The sequence below is a fragment of the Pangasianodon hypophthalmus genome, chromosome 11 (genome assembly GCF_027358585.1).
Source record: "Pangasianodon hypophthalmus isolate fPanHyp1 chromosome 11, fPanHyp1.pri, whole genome shotgun sequence".
Taxonomy (NCBI): Eukaryota; Metazoa; Chordata; class Actinopteri; order Siluriformes; family Pangasiidae; genus Pangasianodon; species Pangasianodon hypophthalmus.
Genome location: NC_069720.1, coordinates 23773035 through 23796138, shown reverse-complemented (window position 1 = coordinate 23796138; position 23104 = coordinate 23773035). Strand labels below are relative to the sequence as shown.

Here is a 23104-nt window from a genome sequence, read left to right as displayed (position 1 = left end):
TTCTGGGAAGACTTTCCACTAGAGTTTGGAGCGTGGCTGTGGGGTTTTTTGTTCATTCAGCTACAAGAGCATTAGTGAGATCAGGCACTGATGTTGGTGAGGAGGTCTAGGGTTCAGTCGGTGTTCCAGTTCATCCCAAAGATGTTCAGTGGGGTTGAGGTCAGGGCTCTGTGCAGGACACTCGAGTTCTTCCACTCCAACCTTCACACACCATGTCTTCATGGAGCTCGCTTTGTGCACAGGGGCATTGTCATGCTGGAACAGGTTTCAGCCTCTTAGCTCCAGTGAAGGGAAATTGTAATGTTTACAAAGACATTCTATACAATTGTGTGCTTCCAACTTTGTGGCAACAGTTTGGGGAAGAACCACATATGGGTGTCCACATACTTTTGGCCACAGAGTGTATTTTCCTTACCTCAGAAGTTTGTTATATTCCTAAAACTGTATCAGCATTTATTCCTGTGAGACTTTTTTTAGTTATCATTCTGCACAAGGATCAGACTCATGTAACTTTGGTAAATTTGGAATGATATAGTATAGGGTCAGGTCCATAAGTATTTGAACAGTGTCACAATATTTGTAATTCTGCCTCTGTATACTACCGCAGTGGATTTGAAATGAAGCAGTCAAGATGTGATTGAAGTGAAGACTTTCAGCTTTACTTCAAGGGGTTTAACAAAAATATTGCATTAACCGTTTAGGAATTACAGCCTCAGAGTCTCTCTATTTTCACAGGCTCAAAAGTAATTGGACAATTGACTGATAAGCAGTTGTGGCCTGTTTCCTCATTATTTCATGACAAATTAAGGAGATAAAAGGTCTGGAGTTAATTCTAATGAATTTGCATTTGGTAGCTGTTCATGGGAACTCTCAATATGTGGTCCAAAGAGGTGTCGATGCAAGTGAAAAAGGCCATCATTAGGCTGAAAAAACAAAACGGACCCACCAGAGAGATAGCAGAAACTTTAGGAGTGTCCAAATCAACAATTTAGTACAGTCTTAAAAAGAAGCAACGCACTGGCAAGCTCAGTAACACCAAAAGGCCTGGAAGACCACGGAAGACAACTAATGTGGATGATCGCAGAATTCTTTCCTTGTTGAAGAAAATCCCATTCACTATATCTAGCCAAGTCAAGAACACTCTGGAGGTGGTAGGCGTATCATTGTCAAAGTCTACAATCAAGAGACGCCTTCATGAATGTAAATACAGAGGGTTTACCTCAAGATGCAAACCACTGGGAACACACAACAGAAAGCTTAGATTAGATTTAGCTAGAAAACATCTGGGGGAAAAAAGCCTGACCAGTTCTGATGCAAGATTAACTTGTACCAGAATGATGGGAAGAGAAGAATATGGAGAAGGAAAGGAAGGGCTCATGTTCCAAAGCATCCCACATCATCTGTCAAACATGTGGAGGCAGTGTTATGGCATGGGCATGTATGGCTTCCAATGGAACTGAGCCACTGGTGTTTATTGATAATGTGACTGCTGATAGAAGTAGCAGGATTAATTCTGAAGTATTTAGAGCTATACTTTCTACTCAGATTCAGTCAAATGCTGCAAAACTGGTAGGATGGTGCTTTACAGTACAGCTGGATAATGGGAGGAATCTCAAGGGAGGAAACTCAGCATTTGGTGATGTCCATGGGTTCCAGATTTTAGGCAGTCACTGACTGCAAAGGATTTGCATCCAAGTATTAAAAATAGTCTTAATATTTATGATTGTCAGTTTGTCCAATTACTTTTGAGCCTGTGAAAATGGAGGGACTCTGCAAAAAATGTCTGTAATTCCTAAAACATTAATGTAATATTCTTGTTAATCCCCTCGAATTGAAGCTGAAAGTCTACACTTCAATCACGTCTTGATTGCTTCCTTTCAAAACCTATGGAAGTGGTCTACAGAGGCAAAATTACTAAAACTGTGTCACTGTCAAAATATTTGTGGACCTGACTGTATGTGATTTGGACAGTAATGCGATTACCATTTCATAGTGAGTCCCTCGAAAGCTAAACTAAAGAAGCAAGTGTACCTTGACTAACTGCCTGCAATCGGTGGGAGGGAATATTATACAGACCTGATTATGGCTCTAACTATCACTTTAAAGTGACCAGCTCATGGTGACTGTTGGGTCAGTGTCTCCTCTGCGCTCCACCTGCCTACATCCCACTGCTTATTTTTGTTTTGTCCCTCTCCCGCTGAGGAAACTGAGCCCTTTGTGCCTCTCTACCCTTCCGCAAGCTGTGATCTGTACAAATTGTGCCACGTCTGTGGCATGCGACCCCGGCGGCCTTTGAGCCTTTTCTTCCGCTGCACTTCATTCCTTCTCGGCCCGGCGCTCTAAAATTGTGTGACAGAGCAGAGCTCAGATGAGACGGCCTGTCAGTCAGCGCGCCCCGCTGCCCTTTGAAGGCGAGGCCAGGGGACGAAAAGGTGCGGCAAATGGCCTGTGAAGTTTACATACACTGCCCACTGCTAAACAGATTACCGCTAATGAAGTATCTGGAGCTCGGGTGGCGTCAGGCCTAATCCTGGCTGGCAGCACGTCCCTTCAGCTGCCAAAAAAGCCGCCACCCTCTGGCCCTTTTCCGCCTCCCGGGCGCAGGGAGGTGCCCATCGTTAATCAGTCCGGATAGTGCGCAAGCTGACATGCAAATGTAGGTCATTGCATATGTAAATGTGTGATTAGCGAGCTGCATGCCAGGACACATTAGCACAACTTTGCTCTCAGCATGCACTTGTCACGCCGCTTTAGAGGCTCATGCTAACATTTGTCAAGCGACCGTGCGAGGAGTGAAAGCAATGCCTCGTCCCTTTGCAAACCCCTCCCCTTTTCTGCATCACGTGACCTCCCAACCCTGTAGAAAGGCATTTTCCCTGGCATATCTTATTGTGATTATATTGCTACTTAAAGTTTGAGCTGCACTGGACCATTTAATTTTTTTTTTTTCCGATCACGTTAATGCCATGATTTATCTAAAATACCCACAAAATGTCCCCCCCCAGGATTCCAGAATCAGTATTGCAATTGTGATGTCGATTGACAAATGCTATATTGTTCAGTATGTCGTATGAGGGGAAAAAAAAAAAAGCATTTTAAGAGCAGAAATATAAAGCCAGTTAATAAAACAAAAGAAAATAACTTCAAAATTGCCCTAATCGTGATGTTAATGTACAAAAAAAAAACTGTAGGAAAGGAAGAATTTCTTCTTTGGCACCAGATGTGTGCCTGGAATAAGTGTGTGTGGTGTCACGAAGAAAAACAAGCTGCTTCAGTGTGTTAATTGGATGGGGCAATTCTTCAGCTCTCGCCTTTTTTCTCCCCCTTAAAGCTGTCAAACCAAAACAATGAAACGCTTAAATTGGCTGCCCCTTGATCTATATCCATCCTTCTAGCACCCAGCTGGTTGGGCGCTTAGCTACAATGTGCATTTATTCTGAGTCCTGGCGGTTCGCGTAGTCGTACACTGTAGTTTTTAGATTCAGCACACGGCTTACATAGCTATCAGTGCAACATATAAAGGTGTTTTGCACTTAGTTGTAGCTATCACCACGAGCTCTTAGGAAGCGTGCCAGCTTTTGTCGTAAACTCATGAACACCAGGAGGCATGAATATGAAGTGAAAACTTTGAGTCGCATGGTTTAAAAAAAGACTCCCTGTTTCAGATGAAGGAAATGGTGAGATTAGGTTAAGCTGCAGTGTCTGTGCGTTTTTAACTATAATGAATAGACTGAGTAGATCACGTGGACGTTCTTGCCTCTCCACGTGCAAACTTAAGTGCCTTTAAGGTTCTCCTGTGGTCATCTTATGCATATCCTCTTGTGACATGGTGTGTTCTTTTGTGTCACTTCTCGTTTCTGGAGCCTTCGCAGGACGACACACGAAAACAGTAAAGGTCAACATAGTCTATTTTTCTCTTCTCGCAACATAGCCGAAAGGCTGATTGTGACTGTTGCTTAGCGTTTTAATTTTGCAGCGGCTACGTGAAAAACACTAGGGGCGATTTGCCACTAACGGGTCAAGTGTGAAGAAATTAGATTGTCACACAACACAATGTTTTTTTTTTTTTTTTTGGCTTTCTTATCAGATGTGAATAAATACGATTTATTTTATTCCTCTGAAGTCAAGGCTGAGAATTTATTTGGATGCACCTTCTGATTATTCTTTGTTTTGTTTTATAACAGAAGCCGCTACAGCCGGAGATGGGCTACAACAGCTTAGCCAATTATTACATTGAGAAGAAGATTGGACGAGGGCAGTTTAGCGAGGTCTATCGGGCGAAATACTTGATAGACAACACTCCAGTAGCTTTGAAAAAAGTTCAGGTAAGTCCATCCTTGCTGTTAATTTTACTACACAATAACCTAAAAACTTTACAAAATGCTTGAATATATTAAGTCTTCTGGAAGAAATATTTGTTGTAAGTAGGGCTGGGCAATACTGCAAAAAAATTTTTTTTCCACTTTATGAACGGTTCTCGATTATGATTAAATTTTTTTTCAATTACATTTTATTGATTTTCCTTATACATGATATAACACACTCAATACAAACAGAAGTTAACACAACAGACACAATAGTCCTGATCTGAAGTCCCAAATGTCTGCATGTGTGTGATTTCCATTCAGTTTTGCTAACAATTTTTCATATGATGCGCTCTCGATCTTTGATTTAAACTACATTCTAACTGTAGGAGATTGAGTATCTTTCCAGTATGTAAGTATCTGTTGCACTGCTGTGACTACAGTACCAAGGGAGAAGTCATTGTTTTTAATCTGAGGAATCTCAGTTTTATCTCCTAAAGGACATACCCTTGGTGGAAGGTCCTATCCCAACCATCTCCCAAGAAGTTTCAAGAAGATGTTTCCAAAAAGGCAGAATCTTTACACTCCCAGAGAGCATGAATATATGAGCCACTTTCTTGTTTACATTTCCACCATTTATTATTGTTCAAACTACCCATTTCATAAAGCTGAACCGGCATGTAATAATACCTGTGTAACACCTTAAACGATTTAAAAATTTTTTTGTTCTTACATAATGCAATTATAAATTGGATTTATATATGCAAAAATAGTAACAGCATCATCTATAGTAAATAGTGCACACAATGGTTCTTATGAAAGAAAAAAAAAAACAACTATTGTTTGCACTATTTACTATAAATGGTCATGCTACTATTTTTGCACAACGTAGTGAACCCTTCTTTCTCGACAGAGTAAATGTCTTTCGTGACATGAAATGCCACCGTGACTGAGAAGTCAACTCTTCTTCAGTTCTTCTCAAATCCGAGTCTCTTCCCCGTTTACAGAGTGACGTCAAATCAACAAGTATATACAAGTATTAGCTTTAGATTAATCAACGTACAGACGTATTTGTTTGTTAAATCTAAAACACTGACTATACAGTTTGCCGTTTGAGAAAGAAAATATACATCACTCATCCGAGTTAGCTGCCTAGCTTGTTGATAATAAAATCCGAACATGGGGTTGTCCAGTTTCCCACTTCGTCTGTCGAACGTGCCGGGTTGAAAATGACGCGTTTAAGAGTAGCGCAGGATGTAGGAGGCGTTTATCAGGTTACGAAGGCTGTGTTTTTCCTTTGTATTGGTTTAAACTTTTAATTTAAACATTTATGGATGTTTTAATTAAAAATTTAAATGTGTATATACATAAAATGGCGTTACAACATTAATTCGAATTAATCTAATTACTCGTGAAAATCGCCTAGCTCTAGTTGTAAGCTTGTTCAGAAGCTTGGTGTCTGGTAACTACGGCTGCATTTACATTGGTACGGTGGTAGGTTTGCAGTCTGGACCAGCCTCTGATTGGTCAGCAGGTGTGCATTATGTTTGTGTTAAGTTGTGGCTGTAACATGAACAATAGATTAGTGTTCATGAGCTTGTTCTTATAATCTGTTGTTTCTATAGTAACGGCTCATGCACATAATCTAAGGCTAATAATAAACAGATTTTTTTTGTTTCATGATGTGATCGTCGATGTGTTTACTTTTTTGTTAGGAGATGTTTGTTTAATATTTATGAAAGGAGTCTCGGGTGTCAGAGATTAAAAGTCACGATGTTTTGCAAGGTTTCCCAGCATGTGAAAATGTTCAGTTTACGCAGAGTTTACGCTTTCCTGTTTCTCGGTAAAATGACAAGCTGCAGTTTTTTGGGTTTTTTTTGCGAGGGGAGGAGGGTGCTGTTGAGTGAACAACTGTTTATTGCGGCTATAACGCTAGTGAGAAGAGGAGCTAGCTTGTCTCTTGGACACACCACAACATTAAATCTAGCTATAAATTGCTGTCGTATAATCCGAATAACACTCTCCAGGCTGTGCTGTTACACGAAAATAGTGCACTTCAGAGTGGTAACGCTTCATATTGTGGATTATTTTTCATATGACCGCACGATCTGAAGTGTGTTATTCCTTATTTAATCCATAAGGATAATTATCTTAAGTGAATCGTGAAGTCATGTAGACTAACATTATGGGATGAAGACACACATCTCTCTTCATCCATTTAATTGGCTTACTGGATGAGTGACTTAAACTCAATGGGCTACACTTACTACTAGTTTTTTTTTTTTTTTAATTTATATTCAAAAAAATGTTACTTGAACTTAAAATAGCCTTGATGTATGAGTTATGAAATACAATATATGGCCCAAAGTATGTGGACACCTGACCATCACACCCATATGTGATTCTTCTTCAAACTGATGCCACAAAGTTGGAAGCACACAATTATATAGAAAGTCTTTGTATGCTGTAGTTTTACAAGCTTCCCTTCCCTGGACTGTGAAGGTTGGAGTGGAAGAACTCGAGTGTCCTGCACAGAGCCCTGACCTCAACGCCACTGAACACCTTTGGGATGAACTGGAACACCGACTGAACCCCAGACCTCCTCACCAACATCAGCGCCTGACCTCACTAATGCTCTTGTAGCTGAATGAACACAAATCCCCACAGCCACGCTCCAACATCTAGTGGAAAGCTTCTCAGAAGAGTGGAGCTTATTATAACACCAAGCACATACAGATGTGATGGTCAGGTGTCCACAAACCTTTGGCCATATAGTGATAGTGATATGATTTAGGCTATTTTTATTTGCCCTCTGCCAGCGTGAATATGCATTCTAAACAAGGAGAACAAACATGTTTACTTGAGATTAAACACACTTGCATGGAGTGCTTGTAACAAACAAAAACACACACCTTTATATTTAAAGGTATAAATAGATATTTACTCTTTAATTAAAGGTGGATTTTTTTAGACAGTACTGTACTGGATCATCCACTGTGACAGATGCTCTTCCACCCAGCGAAATATACAGCGATACGGCGAAAAATAAGCATTGAATATGTCCCCTAGGTTAATAACTTAATCCTGGCTTAACCTAACATAATAATGTCACAGTGTTTGTGATCCATTCAGCCTCTTAGCAACATATAACGCAACAAAAGCCGTGCATTATAATGTAAGAAAATACATTAAACCAAAAATTAAATGTGGCTAAATAAATATTAGCTCTCTTGTCAGGCTTTCATTTTTGTCCAGGGTTGCCAGGTCTCAGCAAAATTTCCACCTCAACTATGTCTCAGAAAGACCAGAAATTATCCCCCAAATTTTGGAAATTTTTGGATTGGAAAAGGGAGACACATTTTTCACCTCATATGAGCGGCATTTTATGACGAGTAGCCGATGTTTTTATTCAATTCAATTCAAGCCTCAGGTATTCTTCATTCTTGTCTTTATCTAGGCTTAGGCACACCCGTGTCTTCATCTGTTCAACTGTGTTTCCTGTGTAATTATAATTAACCGCTGATCGACACTGTGTACTTTAATTCTATAGTCATTATTACGAGTCCAAGCATTGAAGTGGTTGTATATTTCTTACTATTAATACATAAGTCATTGAACTGTACATGATTATGAAATTTGGTACACTGATTCGACATTGTCCTGAAGGTCCTGTGAGTTATTAAAACCATGAAGATGTAGTGGATATATTGGCATACTTTGGGTTAAATTGAATCTGTTAGGCAGATTTGCTGTACATTAGAAATACACTTTGGTTCAGCTAAAACAAAGAGTGCAAAGGCGACTTTTTGGCTTTTCAGTGTTATAACCGAGAGAGCATGACCACGCTGTCCCAAGCTGCCTGTCGTGACTGGCTGAAGCAGATGTTTTGGGTGGTCACGTTGGTGCTTCTCCAGCACCGTGGCATGGCTCAGTTTTTTACCACCCTGCCACATCGGTGCTTATTTTTTTGTTTATCTCTCCATTTTTTCCTTCCAAATGCCATTAATGCCCTCCCTCTTTCTCTCTTCCCTCTTACCCTTTTGATCTTTTGATAGATATTCGATCTGATGGATGCCAAAGCCCGGCAAGATTGCATCAAAGAGATAGATCTCCTGAAGGTAAGAAACCAGAGGAGGGGAGAGAGCGATGCCATGTGCTGCTATTACGCTTTTTTAAAGACGCCTCTGCTGAGACCTTATAACAGAGGAACGGCTAGACATAGAGGGAGAGAAAACAATTGATCTACACCACCAGACGCACCGCTCACTCTCTCTCTCTCTCTCTCTCTCTCTCTCTCTTGCTCTCTCTCTCGCTCTTTCACTCTCGTTCTCCGTTTTCTCTCCCTTTCCTTTTCTCTCTCCTTGTGTAAGGCAAGTACAGATCATGGGCTTCTTCATGTCGTTCCTCCAGGCTGAGATTGACTTTTTTTTTCAATGCCAAAGCTATAATTTTTTTTTCATCTTTTTTTCTGTAATGTTTAGCAAGGGGGGGCATCAGAGCAACAGTGTGGAAATTTTGTGCACTCCCTCACGTGTCCTTTGATGTTGCACATCCTCTGCCTCACATCTTCTCCCATGTTTTTAAACGCAGTGTTTGCCTTCATCCAACCGCCTCAGACAGGCTTCGGCTCGCGCTGACGCGAACGCTAACTAGCACGTTAATGACAGGTCCAATAAGTGTGAGCGTCCGGGTGATCAGAGGCGTCTCACTGCACTGTTTTGTCTCACCATCTCATCAGATCAGCTCACACAGACACACGGTTGCTGTTCAGACACTGCAGGTTCACACAGTTGTCCACATCTGTAGCCATTGAGATACCATCCGCCTCACATACAGTCTTTTTTCAGCAACCATTTTAAATGTTCAAATGTATTTTAGAGCCTGTTTATTTGTTTAGCTTTGCACTGGAAATTGACTTGGCTAATCAGTGTGTCGTTTGTTGATGTATTTTATTTATATTATTAATCTATCTAAACCATGATGTTCCCAAGCTGCGCTGAGTCTCCTTCCTTGGTGACCCTGTAACAGTAATTCACAGTAACTCGGGTGTTTGAATGAGCAGGAGTATTCAAAAGCACACGTCAGAAACGTCCTGCATCATCAAGTACTTCCAGAGACCTTATCATAATTCCTGATAGCGAGCTCCCTGGTTAGTCTTAGCCAAGCCAGAGAACCCAACCCGGGATAGAAAGATACACAGACCACATAAGAGAAGTTCACATACTGGATGTGTGTGTGAATGTTGTCTTTTAGCTGGTTAGCTAGGTATAGTTAGCCAGTAAGTGCAGCAAGATTAGCTGACTACCACAGAGAGAAGCCTTTCGCTTTGTCTTTTAGCTGGCTTTGACATCTGTGCGGGTTTACAGCAGTCACACTTCACACTTCATCCTCCGTCCCGGTCCTGCCAATAATGAACTTGCTGGTTCTGTTTCCAGAATATTAACTTATAAGCCATTTAACCCACAGTGTCCTTACTATTATTATATATGCCATCTATCTTTGAACTGTCCACGATTATGAAATTTGGTGCACTGATTCAGCATTGTCTGAAAAGTCCTCTGAGTTATTAAAACCTTGAAGGTATAGTGCATTAATTGGCGTACTTGGAGTTAAATTGATTCTGTTAGGCAGATTTGCTGTACATTACAAATTCACTCTGTCACTGCTAAAACAAGGGGTGCAAAGAAGTCCTTCGTTAATATCACTGGAGTCAGATTTTTTTTAACCTCAGCATTCAGAGCTTGAGAATATGAATACCATTCAGAGTACAACTCTGTGTCCAATACGCTCCCGTGTTAATCAACATGGCCTGTTCCACAAGTAAACAAAAAAAGTCGGATCTTCTAACTGAGAGGCAAGTATTAAGGAAGGAACGAAAAAAAAAAAACAAAGAGAGAGTGAGCAAATCAACCTAATACGCAAGACTGGCTAAACCGGCCCGGTTTCCTTTTTCAGTTTATCTTTATTCCAAGCAACATTTGCCAGTTTAGTAGTAATAATGTGTGTTTCTTGGGCAGAGGTCTCTTCTGTAGATGATGATCTTTATTTTTTTATTTATTATTATCATGTTGTGTTGTCAGCATAGTGGAATTTCTAACCTCTGGAATTTCAGAGTGCGAGATCTTAAAATATCGACTTTACCGTGATGTAACCGTATCACCGTAAACACCAAGTCGTAAACAAGACGTTTGCGAGACGATGGTGAAATTACAGTGCCCAGCATGATTAAAGCTAACGTAGCGCTGCAGGATGAGCTGCTCCTGTGCGATCCATAAACACATCTAATAAATGTACCATGATGGAAATGTGCGTATATATCAGCTTGGAGCATGAAGATTTTTTTAATAACGCTCGGTGCCGCGTCACTGGCCTGCCTCGCTCTCCGTGGCTCTAAAATGGGCTGTTCTTTCTCTTCCCTTTCTTGCACTTTTTTATTTCTTTCTTAATGCTTCCTGTCTGTTTCTGTCATCCTCGCCCATTGCTTCTGCTTATTGACCAACCAACAGGAAAAAGAAGTGGAGGATGGAGATTACGCTCTGCTCTGCTGCTGCCTGGCTCGTCACATTAGCATCAGCCATGCATTGCTAGCTTGTTTATTTATTTAATTCCTTGGAACGTCACACTAAAGTGTCCAACTTCTACGATCTTGCTTCTCTGGCTTATAGTTAACTAGTTCTAATCCTTTTGTGTTTTTCTTTTGCGTCTACATTTAATATTGCAATGTTTTCTGTTGCGAATAAATTCTGTTGGCTTTGACATTAGTTTGGTTAATTTTTAATGGTCGCTGATTTCACTCTTTCTCTCTCTCTCTCTCTCTCTCTCTCTGTCTCTCGCCCTCTGCTCTGTCTTACAGCAACTCAACCACCCCAACGTAATTAAATATCACGCATCATTCATCGAGGAGAACGAGCTAAATATAGTGCTGGAGCTGGCGGACGCCGGGGACCTCTCACGTATGATAAAGGTACGGCCATGTGTCAGCATTTTTTTTTCCCCTGAATGTTTACATTCTCCGCACTGGAGCGTGAAAGGAATGAGCGAACGTAGTAGACGGCTCAAAACGGTGAGCAAAACAGCCCATTTCCTTCACGTAGGCACGTATCTGGATTTAATAAAGAATAGAGACGTGTGCTCATGCTGTAAAGAGCTTAATGTAAGTGTGTGAAATAAATTTAACTGCACAGTCAGGTCCGTCTCAGCATCTGTTTTCTGTGAATTGACTTTGTCTAATCTTTTGCATCATTCGGCCGTGAACAGAAAGGCTGCAGTATTTAGTCTGCGTGAATTGGACCTTAGTGCTTCCCCTCGCTCAGTGCGTTAAGTGCGTATTTCTGACCAGTAAATGTTTTCAGCCTTGTAAAAACTGCCCCACCTCCATACACACACACACACACACACACACAGCCCTCAGCTAATGATTTTTTATTTTTTTTGCCTTTCTGGTTCATTTAATTACGTTCAGCGTAAAAGCAAACCATTGCAACGGAAGCAGACGTATCAATTTCGCTTGGATTCAGACTCTGCACACAGTGTAAAAGTGCTCATTTTTTTTACACACAAACTGCTAAACTGACTCCCAACACAGTAAAAGCACCCTAACTTATGACTGATACTAAAACATACAAAACAGTTAATCCAGGTTTCCTCAAGCTAAGGGTCACGACTCCATGTGGAGTCACTTGATTTAGAAATGGCACTACAACAGAAACTCACAGTCTTCTCTTTTGTTTGATTTATTTTACAAATTAATATTAGAAATATCGAAGGCAGATTTTGTGTGCTAGTATTTTAAAATGCTACTAAGACTCGCGTTCAGTCAAGCCATGTTTAAATTAATAGTGTACGTATTATTTTAGTCTTTCCACTATCCTGACATGCTGCACTAGCGTAAATAAAAATGGATGAACTTCCCCGTCCATCTGAATCTGCTAAACAAGCATGCATTGCGTCTCACATCGCATCGCGTCTCACATCGCATAACCATACTAACCAATAGATAGTGTTTTAATCTTAATTTTAAAAACATCTCATGTAGCCTTTAAACCTGTCTTCTGGATTCTCTAGATTAGTAAATATTTTTGAATGTATGGTCAGAGTTTTCAATTTTGAGACACTGTTCATGACAACAATCAAGACGATGGTGGAAGCTTTCAGGAGAGACAGAGCTCGTCAGTGTGTTTAACATCGCTCTGCATAAAAACGCTAAACATTTTTGGACAGGGATTTGGCTCTGATATGACTAGCGAATTTTGCTTTTAAATCTTACGGATGTATGTCAGATGTGTACCGATTGTGTGAACAATGCTCTGCGTGCGCCAAGTATCACAACACGTAACACACTACTCTGGCGTGGATTATTTTCATATATCACCACAACACTTCTCACTAGACTCACTGGTAAATCAGTGCAAGGAATATTCCTTTGGTTTTTAGTCACTTGTGTTACATATATGTGTGTTACTAGCATAATAAAATGTCAAAATCTTTCAGTCCTATAATATAAATCTGGAATTTAAAAAAAAAGATTAGAGTCAAGATTAGAGTTACAGAAAATACATACTGTCCAGTTGGGGTCGTTTGCACAAAAATTGTTACTTTAAATGAAAAATGCCTCAAATGAACCCTCTACACGTCAGAAACACCCCTCATCCTGCGCCCCACACGAGTTCCTCAGCAAGCAGTGACTTGAGTGTGAGAGACGAGAGCGGTTAAATGAGGAAAGAGAGGATTAGTATTACAAAGGCTTTAACATACTGTCTTCACAAAACAGTTACGAGGCTTCATGAGCCATCATTACACACCAACACTCCTTCTTTCTGTGTGCTGCTCACAAATTGTTTTTTTTTCTCCTTCTTCACTCCATGCATGGATATTATTTATTTAGTAAATAGGATCAGGGGCATTGGGCTGGATCTCCTGTGCACTATGAAATAAATATGACCGAAAAACATGCCATATGCAAAACAGATACTCTAGAAATATATGTATGTGTGTGTGTGTATATATATATATATATATATATATATATATATATATATGTACATATATATATATACATTGAGCCATTTTTTATTCTTTTTGATACCCTAGTCCAGTCTGAATTCAAATGAAATCAAATGACCCCTTTATTTGCATGCACTTACGGAATATTGCATGTGCCGCGTTTGCTTGTTAAAGGCACGACGGGGCCGCCATATTCCCCCATTAACATCAAACAAGCCTCTGATATGCAAATAAGAAGGACTGGAGAAGAATAGATCCACCTGCTTTGTTTGGGTCGAGGTATCCTGAGCTCAAGACTGCCTTTCGATCATTTAAGCAAAAGGCAAGGCGAGCATTTCCATGATGGGAATAATAAACAGAATGTGAATAACCTGTACATATACATATCTGGATCATACTTTTTATCCCATTTACTTGTGAGGACAAGCAAGCTCACCTCACATGATGGTGACTTCAGTCAGCACACAAAAGAGCATGATTACAGCGCTGTTTCGCTTAAATACGCTTCATTTGGGCTTAATTGAACCTTGAATTCATTGAGCATTTGAAGCTGGGTTCTTCACAACTTCATCTCCTGTACCTCTGTAGTGCAGTGGTGCTAAAAGCATGAGGACTTTACGTGGCACGGTGTTAATGGGTTTATCAGAAGCCTTGCCAAAAAAATCCAGAAAAACATACTTAAAGCAGCAGTATGTAACTTTGGGGCATTCATAGACCTTGCCGTTACTAATATGATCTCAAAAGCAGCCCATAGAACATAGAATAGAATAATATCAGAGCGATACACAGAGGTGAAATTGTCACGAGAGGTGAATCAATAAGTCAGCCATTTAATTATAGAAAGTTATCACTAGCTACTCATGAACTGGAGCCACTGGTTTCATTATCCGTGAGGCACATAAGGAATTAACACTGTGGGACATTTTACAAAAAATAAATGAACACAATAAATTAATGGAAATTGTGCAAGCTGGATATTTTTTCAGATTTATAGTATATTCACACTATATGGCCCAAAAGTATGTGGACACCTGATCATCACATGGTTCTTCCCCAAACTTGGAAGCACACAATTGTATAAAATGTCTTTGTGTGCTGTAGCATTACAATTTCCCTTCCCTGGAACTAAGAGGCTGAAACCTGTTCCAGCATGACAATGCTCCTGTGCACAAAGCGAGCTCCATGAAGACATGGTGTGTGAAGGTTGGAGTGGAAGAACTCGAGTGTCCTGCACAGAGCCCTGACCTCAACCCCACTGAACACCTTTGGGATGAACTGGAACACCGACTGAACCCCAGACCTCCTCACCAACATCAGTGTCTGATCTCACTAATGCTCTTGTAGCTGAATGAACACAAATCCCCACAGCCACGCTCCAACATCTAGTGGAAAGCCTTCGCAGAAGAGTGGAGATTATTATAACAGCAAAGGGGACTAAATCTGGAATGGCATGTTCAACACGCACATCTGGATGTGATGGTCAGGTGTCCACAAACCTTTGGCCATATAGTCTATCTCCATTATATTGTATGTACTACAATTATAAAAATGAACCTTTCAAGTTTTTTACATTTTTTTTTTTTTTTGTGAATTATCCATTACACATGCTTTTTGACATAAAGCCTAAAATCCCAAATGAGTGCTTGCCTTTTATTTGTCTTCCTTTTGTAGCATTTCAAGAAACAGAGGAGGCTGATCCCTGAAAAGACTGTATGGAAGTACTTTGTTCAGCTGTGCAGCGCACTGGAGCACATGCACTCCCGACGTGTAATGCACAGAGGTACACACACGTGTAATGCTCACACACACACAGTACACGCAAGCAGCGTTTCCATCCATTTGAGTGAATTGAGAAAGTAGGTACATTGACAGAGGTGCTGACTACTCCATGGTAGTCTCTCTAGTGACCGGTTTGTCTACATGCTACCCAAAATTCTGCCTGGATCTGAGTGAGAGAAACTGTTTGTTTACATGCAAAGATTTCCACCAGTTCCGAATGAATTCATTAAAATCGCAGATTCCGAATGAACTGTTTATATGTGTCCTAATCTGAACACTCTGTAGGCAATTTTTAGTTAATTGCACCTTACACGTAATCCGATCTGAAGTTATGTGCATGCCTGGAGCGAGCTTTAGCGCCAACGCTGCCATAAAAATGAAAAGCGTGTGAGTCTGGTGAGCACGTTCAGCTTTTTTATTTGCGTTATTTGTGTTGTTAACGCGTTCTTAATTATTTCCGTCTCAGAAAAACGTCATCCATGTGTAATTGTTAAATGGACAGTGAGAAGAAGAAGAGCTTGTGACTGTAGTAAAGTTGCTCAGCAGTTTAAAAAAATAAATTTTCCTCAGAATATTTGCCTGAGCTTCAATAACAAGGATGCTGTGCTCGTTGAAAATAACATGAAATGCACACATTATCTGTATTTAGGTATAACATCTTTGCTCATCTTCCATTAGGCATGCTTTGGCAACATTTGACAAGATTAGCGCTTTTCTTCGTAATGAGGTTGTTACACTTACAAATTTCGGATTGGGATGGGGGCGGAGTGCAGGGGTGTTAGGGAGTGTCTATAAAGGTGTCGATAAATAACACAAACAAGGACCATTACGTGGTTTTCCAAACGAATTTTCTCCGCCACATAATACATGTAATGAGGTCATGGCTTAAACCATTTTTTAAAAATCAATTTGTACATATTTTCCAGGTCACTTGTAAAAGTCAGGAATACAAAATGGACTCCTGCACCTTTAAAGGGCATTTTTATTTGGAAATAACATAAAGAAATAATGGTTTTTATCCTTCTTTTACCATGAGCATGTTCAGCATCCTCACAGAATTTCTGGCAAATAGTAAACACAAAACTTTACTGGGGACAATCAACGTCCTGCATTTGCCTCTGAATGCTTGGTGTCCATCCTACTGTCTGTCCAACCTCACAGGTATAAAAGTCTAACATGAGCTGTGTGTTGTTTTTATTGCAGCAGGAGCACATCTTGACTCAAACACACGCTGATTCCGATAGTCACAAACACAAACGTTTAACAGATTATTATTATTATTATTCTATTTAACAGATTATTAAACGGATTACTCCCCTTGTTCATTCGACTAGAAATTTCATTCGGTTTGGTCTCTGTCAGTTAACTCTATTTCGATTGAGGTGTTTACATGAGTAAGATTATAAGTCAGATTATTAACGTCCGTTAATTATTAGGCTGCATATAAACACAGTAGGTGGAATTTATATGTATTTTTATGTTGACAGACAAAAATTAGGATTAGGATGTGTGTTGTTGATATTTAATATTTTCTTTCAGTGTGTAGGTCATAATCAGAATTTTATTTATTTATTTATTTATTTAATTATGACATTGAGTATTTGTGTCCCTTTAGGCAGACACGTTTTTTTTTTTATGTTTATCTGATGTGAGTCTGAGTTTAATCCAGAGTTTAATCCTCCGAGTTTGCGTGACCTCTTTTCGATTCTCTTTAACGCAAGTTTTTATTTAGACCATAATTGGGAAATTTGCTGAGACTGTGTGTGTGTGTGTGCACACCCAGGCACACACACTCTTTGGAAACCTGTGTGCTAACTGTACACCGATCCTGCCCTCTGCTCTGTCACTCACCACCTGTACACGCAAGCCATTTCATACGCCTGAGCCGCTCTGTTCACGTCTCATTCTCCAGATCACACCTCCGCATCTAAACATATGTCTGTGTGTTTGTTATTGCCGTGATGCCTCATGTCCTGAGGTGTTAAACTTGAAACGGTACAGTGTGCCTACAAGCATATGGTTCTGATAATGTGACACACACACACACACACACACACACACAGCCCTTAAAATGAGATGTCTAACACTGCTCTCCTAGTCTATTAAAGGTGATTTATATCCAGTGCCTGCTTCCTTTTCCTGATTTAGTTTTGTATAGGCCACGTTTCTTTTCCCTGCCTCTCCATAAGCTGTTCCATTTATCTTTGTTTATTTTTAAAGATATTAAACCGGCCAACGTCTTCATCACTGCTACTGGAGTGGTGAAACTAGGCGACCTGGGTTTGGGCCGCTTCTTCAGCTCCAAAACCACCGCTGCACACTCTCTAGGTGAGCACTCCTTCTCCTTCTATCTTGTCCCTATTTTTAGTGCAAACTCTCTCTCTGTGTGTCTCTCTCTCTTTCTGACTTATAATAAGTAAAAAAAAAAAAAAAAAAAAAGAATAGACATAGAGACAGAGTACAGTGGAAAGCCCTGCTTTTTCTCTAAAACCTCAGAAAAGAGATCAGGTACAGTGGAACGGCTGCAGAGCAGGTTGGTATGTTTCATTAGGCCTCGCTGCGAGCAGAACCATGTGTCTGTTATAAAGCGCCACTTCCCGCCTGCCCCCAGGGCCAGTTGGGAGCAAAGCGTTTCAGGATCTGTATCCATTTCATTGAGCACTTAGGGCCTTCCTGTTGCCTTGACCCCTGTGACACATCTCCTCACGCATGAGTTCTAGCTAGAGCCAGTGATCGTGAGTGGAAAGAAGTGTAAATGAGTGGGAGAGGGAGGGGAAAGAAAAAAAAAATTAGCCTTTTAACGCCAGACACTCTGTCTAGGAAACCATGACGTTTGTCTGTACATGAGGACATTTATGGATCATCTCAGTCTCTGCTTTTAGTTAAATAAGGTGGTTGTGGTGTGTACATCCAAGATTACTTATTATTTAAAGAACTGAGTTTCCACAGTTTCTTATTTAACATTGGTATAGAGCTATATTTCTATAATGTTTTCTGACACTCCAATTTCAGTTTTTTTTTTTAATACCTGATGACTTCACCAAACCTCATGTACATGCCCATCTGAGTTTTTCTCTTTATAACCATAAATGTCAGATATTCAGAGTACATAGTTAATAAGTGACATGTTCCTTTTTCTCACACCACACTGTATGTGTGTCTCGTCTCTTTTACAACAAAACAACAGACTCAGAAATGGCAGATAAATAAAAATGAAATAAATCTGATCCAAGTCCACAGCACCCTCTGCAGATCAGCCAAGTGAAGTCCTCTCTGAGACAGAGGCTGCTCAGGGAGCCTGGTCCAGGATGTTGTCCAGGGTGTTGTCCAGGATGTTGTCCAGGGTGTTGTCCCTTCCCATAATTTCCTTCATTAGGACTGTGAAATGTGTCTTATGGGTCTCTGTTCATCCATTCACACACTCACTCCGTCACTCTTACACAGTTCTGGTTTCAGTTGGACTTGAACTCATTTGGAGGAATAGAGCTGTTACATGTGCATATATTTTTACATTTAACAGCAAGTCCTCTTTCTTTATAGCGCAGGGAAAAATCCAAAGCTTGTTTTTCACAAGGTTTGATTTGTAGTTGTATTATTAGTAACTGAATGGTGTTTGTGTGTGTGTTATCACAGGACTCTCCTGCTGCTGAGAGTCACACTGATTTCAGTGTGTGGGTGTATGTGTATGTGTGGGTGTGTGTGTGTGTGTGTGTGTGGGTGGGTGTGTAGGCTGTGTGTGAAATTCGTGAGGTTAAATTCACCCAGAGGCATGGAGACCTGGCTCTATGTCTCCCTCTGGGTACACTAAAGTCCCCATGTGCTCTCTCTCTCTCTCTCTCTCTCTCTCTCTCTCTCTCTCTCTCTCTCTCTCTAGCTCCCCATTTACGTCTCTCTCTCTCTCTCTCTCTCTCTAGCTCTCTATCTAGCTCCCCATTTACGTCTCTCTCTCTCTCTCTCTCTCTCTAGCTCCCCATTTACGTCTCTCTCTCTCTCTCTAGCTCCCCATTTACGTCTCTCTCTCTCTCTCTCTCTCTCTCTAGCTCTCTATCTAGCTCCCCATTTACGTCTCTCTCTCTCTCTCTCTCTCTCTCTCTCTCTCTCTCTCTCTCTCTCTCTCTCTAGCTCCCCATTTACGTCTCTCTCTCTCTCTCTCTCTCTCTCTCTAGCTCTCTATCTAGCTCCCCATTTACGTCTCTCTCAATCTCTCTCTCTCTCTCTCTCTCTCTCTAGCTCCCCATTTACGTCTCTCTCTCTCTCTCTCTCTCTCTTTCTAGCTCCCCATTTACATCTCTCTCTCTCTCTCTCTCTCTCTCTCTATCTAGCTCCGCATTTACGTGTCTCTCTCTCTCTCTATCTAGCGCCACATTTACGTCTCTCTCTCTCTCTCTCTCTCTCTCTATCTAGCTCCGCATTTACGTCTCTCTCTCTCTCTCTCTCTCTCTCTCTCTCTCTCTCGTTCCTTGCATGGGGGTGGGGAGGGTGCCAGAGGAATAGTGGCTTGACAGTTCAGGCTGTAATGAGACAAACCACCGTGATAGAACACTGCGATGCGCACTGGATGGAGCTCCGGATGGGCCTGTCAGTTCTCTCCCTCAGAAGTCGAGCCGCATCCTTTTAACTCCGTCTCCGAGCAGCTCCGCAGCCCACAGATCCAAACAAAGCCAAAGAGAGGAGCGAAATAGTGAAAGAGCGAGGGAAAAAAATCACTCTTTTCTTTGCATTTTTCTGCCAGAGGCTCCTTCCCCTTTAAATTACTAGAGGTGGGGGTGCAGTGCAAAGGAAGATTTTCAGAGGAATAACAATGCTAGAGGTGATGGTTAAAAAAAGGAAGCCAGTGCATGTTTGTAATTAACAGTGGAAACGGTCAGATTAATTACATTTCGGCTCCTCCTTCACATACACTTTTTAAAAAATGCTTGTTCTCGTCTAAAGGTGTTTCGATCACTAATTCTGTCGTTGATCAATTATACATTTTCTTGTAATTGCTGTGATGTTTATTAGCATCCACCCCCACAGCAAAAAAAAAAATGTTTCAGGCCCTTCACAAACAATATATCCTCCTGTCATAACAATTCATAATAATAAAATCAATCCCAACATGACTTTCAGTTCATTTGCATAAATAAGTGCACTTGCCAGAATGCTCTTGCCTTTTTTTTTTTTTTAACTATTAGCATAAGAAAAGATTATTTTTAATCATCTAACAATGGATGATAGGAGCCGCTGTTCAAACAGCGCTGGGAGACACCAGTGTTTGCAGAAGCGCAATCGTTAGCTCCGGTTAAAAGATCTCACTAATGATGCAGTCAATAGGGAGGTTAATTGCTCCTGGATTATTAATATCATATAAAATTGAAGCGTCTTTTTTAGAATAATGCCTATTGTAAGCATACACGTGTTATTTTTTGTTTCTGTGACTGCTTCCTGACTGCCACGCCCACAGTCATTCGATGATCTGGGGAACTGACGGTCAGATTCATTGAGAGCGGCGTGGGGAGTTTGTCTGTTTTCCGATTTGTCTGTGCTGTCAAGGTGGGAGGGACGGAATTCTCTCTCTCTCCTGTCAATCACAGCGATACTAGCCAATCGTGGGCGTCCGTGAGCTCATGTACCCGGAAGAAGGCAGGTAGCGCTTTCCTCAGAGGGTGTTACGCTGCCCTGTGACGCAGCATGAACAGCAAAAAACATGCGATTGGATGATGAACCTTAAGCTGAACCCTAAATTTTAATGTTAAAAATCTGTTTTTTTTTTTTTTTTTTTTTTAAATTTTCTCTCTTTTTTCTGTGTAATTTATATAATTATGTATTTATATATAACACTAAATAAAAGCATAATTAAAAAAAAAGAAATCCAACACTACCATATCATGATACATGTTGTGTGTCATAGAAATGGCTTGAAGTATCATGGTAAGATATTTGTGTCATATCGCCCGCCCCCTCCATCCTGATAGCTTTTAGTCACCGCCCATTAGCTGCTGGACTTTTCAGAAAGTTTAATTTTGGAAGGCAGCTGCATTTTTTGGGCAGCATCTGTGCTCCTGAGAGAAAACCTGTCCCTTTCAGAAGTCAGCGTAAGACAGCTGTCTTCTAACGTACCATGTTTTGGCCAAGGTGGAATGCAGCGTTGCATGAATCATTTCTGGATGATCTCACCTCAACATACGTGAGGCTGGAAAACATGGACAACAGAACAGAGAGGATCAGGTAGTGCAATTATGAAGAAGGAATTACTGTGATGTGAAAATCTGACATCAGATCATGGCTGTTTGCTACAGCACGCCTCATTTATCAACGCATACGAATCGTTTATAGGGGCATTTACACAAAAAATTTGGTATTCATGAAAATCGTGTAATTTTGGGAAAACACGTGCGTATCCTACTCATGCTTCCGAGTGTGTGTAAATTTATGCATAAGAAGACGAACGTAACCCTCGACTTGATCGACTTCAAATCATATAAATTGCACTGAAGAAATACTGTGTCTTTATATACTGATTACATGTTTAAGTTTAAATAGCTTGTGTATTTTTAGTTACAAACGCAAATTAAATGAACTTTTTGCGAAACCTGGAACCTGACCCTTTGGTTTCTTTATTTGTTTAATTTTTTTAATGTGATTTTTATGTGATTTTTTTTTAATATGATTTCTTTTAAAAAATTGATTTAATTTTTTTTCTCCTTCATGGCTTTTTTTTTGCCAAGCATTATCCTAAGAAATGAGAAATAAGAAAGGCATTTTGACACATTGTGCATAATCTTCATTTAATCCAAAATCTGTGAGGTTTATGTCACGTCACTACAATTATATCTACTCAAGAGTTTGAGAGAGAAATTACTCTTTAATTTTTTTTCTTTTTTGCTTTCTCTGCAGTTTAATTAAGAAATTAAGCTGAGAGTGTTGGGTTGAGAGAGAGACAGAGAGCCAATTCAGCCAAATTGAATATGGGCAGGGCAAAAAAGCCAGTGAAAAGTTTTAGTTCTCATCTATTTTATGGCTTTGTAAATCAGGTTTGTGTTTTCAACTAAACTTTTCTACAAGAAAATACGGCTCCCCTATATTTTATTTGGTTGACTTCTAACCAATTTTTAATCAAAGATTTGGCCCTGTTCACCGTAAACGTATAATTAAAAACAAAGTAAGATCAGAGTTCAGTAGATTAGAGGTCAAAGACCCCAGACAGAGAGCACAAAGAAGTCAGAGGTTTCCTGGTGGTCTCCAGGTAGCGCATGTTGACCTGTTGCAGAAGGGCCCTAGGTTCAAGTGTCCTTGACTACTGCTGCTGTGTCCCTGATGGATAAAAGCACTTAATGCACTTTCTCAACACGCATGTGCAACTCTCGTCTAAGCTTAGAACTTTTTAATGTTCAGGTTTTTCATTAGATAAAAAGTCAAGGGAGAATTAGACAGATTAACATGCAAAGCAGATTCTTTCAGTATATTTAGTATAGTCTATAAGTCACAGTACTTGTAAATTTTTAGTATTACTTTCTTTTAATGTGGCTTTCTTCTATAGATATCTTTTATGTATATATGTATGTATATATATATATATATATATATATATATATATATATATATATATATATATATATATATATATATGTTTGTGTGTGTGTGTATAAGCTTGCTTAATCTCATTTTAGTCAAAACCTATGAGATTCATTACTATATCACAGCATTAAAACATTAAAACATCTGTCTATTACACCAAACCTGTGTGGAAAGCAGATTGAGAACGTCAGCTAAAATCTCTTGACAACGTTCAGTTGAAATAATCGGAATAATTTTTTAACTCTGTGATCTCGTCACTATCAGTTAGACGGTTTTAACGAACCCAGCTTCCTTGGGATCTAAGTTTGTTTCTGTCACTCCTCGTTGTGTGCATGCACGGTTGAGTCAGGATCCCTTTCAGCTCTGAGCTCCCTCTCTCTGCTCTGTAGTCATCCAGAGCACCGCCTTCTCAGTCCGAAGCCCCCATCAATGAAGCATCCATGGGTGAATCTCTCGCCTGT

General features: G+C 40.2%; 1 protein-coding gene across 1 annotated transcript in view; it reads left to right on the top strand.

The window, feature by feature from the left end:
• Nucleotides 1–23104, top strand: part of nek7 (NIMA-related kinase 7) — a 66575-nt gene that overhangs the window by 26679 nt on the left and 16792 nt on the right. Inside the window, exons 3-7 of the mRNA XM_026927964.3 lie at nt 4185–4325; nt 8360–8422; nt 11158–11268; nt 14979–15087; nt 17307–17414. Coding sequence (XP_026783765.1) covers nt 4185–4325; nt 8360–8422; nt 11158–11268; nt 14979–15087; nt 17307–17414 — 532 coding nt within the window. The remainder of the gene's footprint in view (nt 1–4184; nt 4326–8359; nt 8423–11157; nt 11269–14978; nt 15088–17306; nt 17415–23104) is intronic.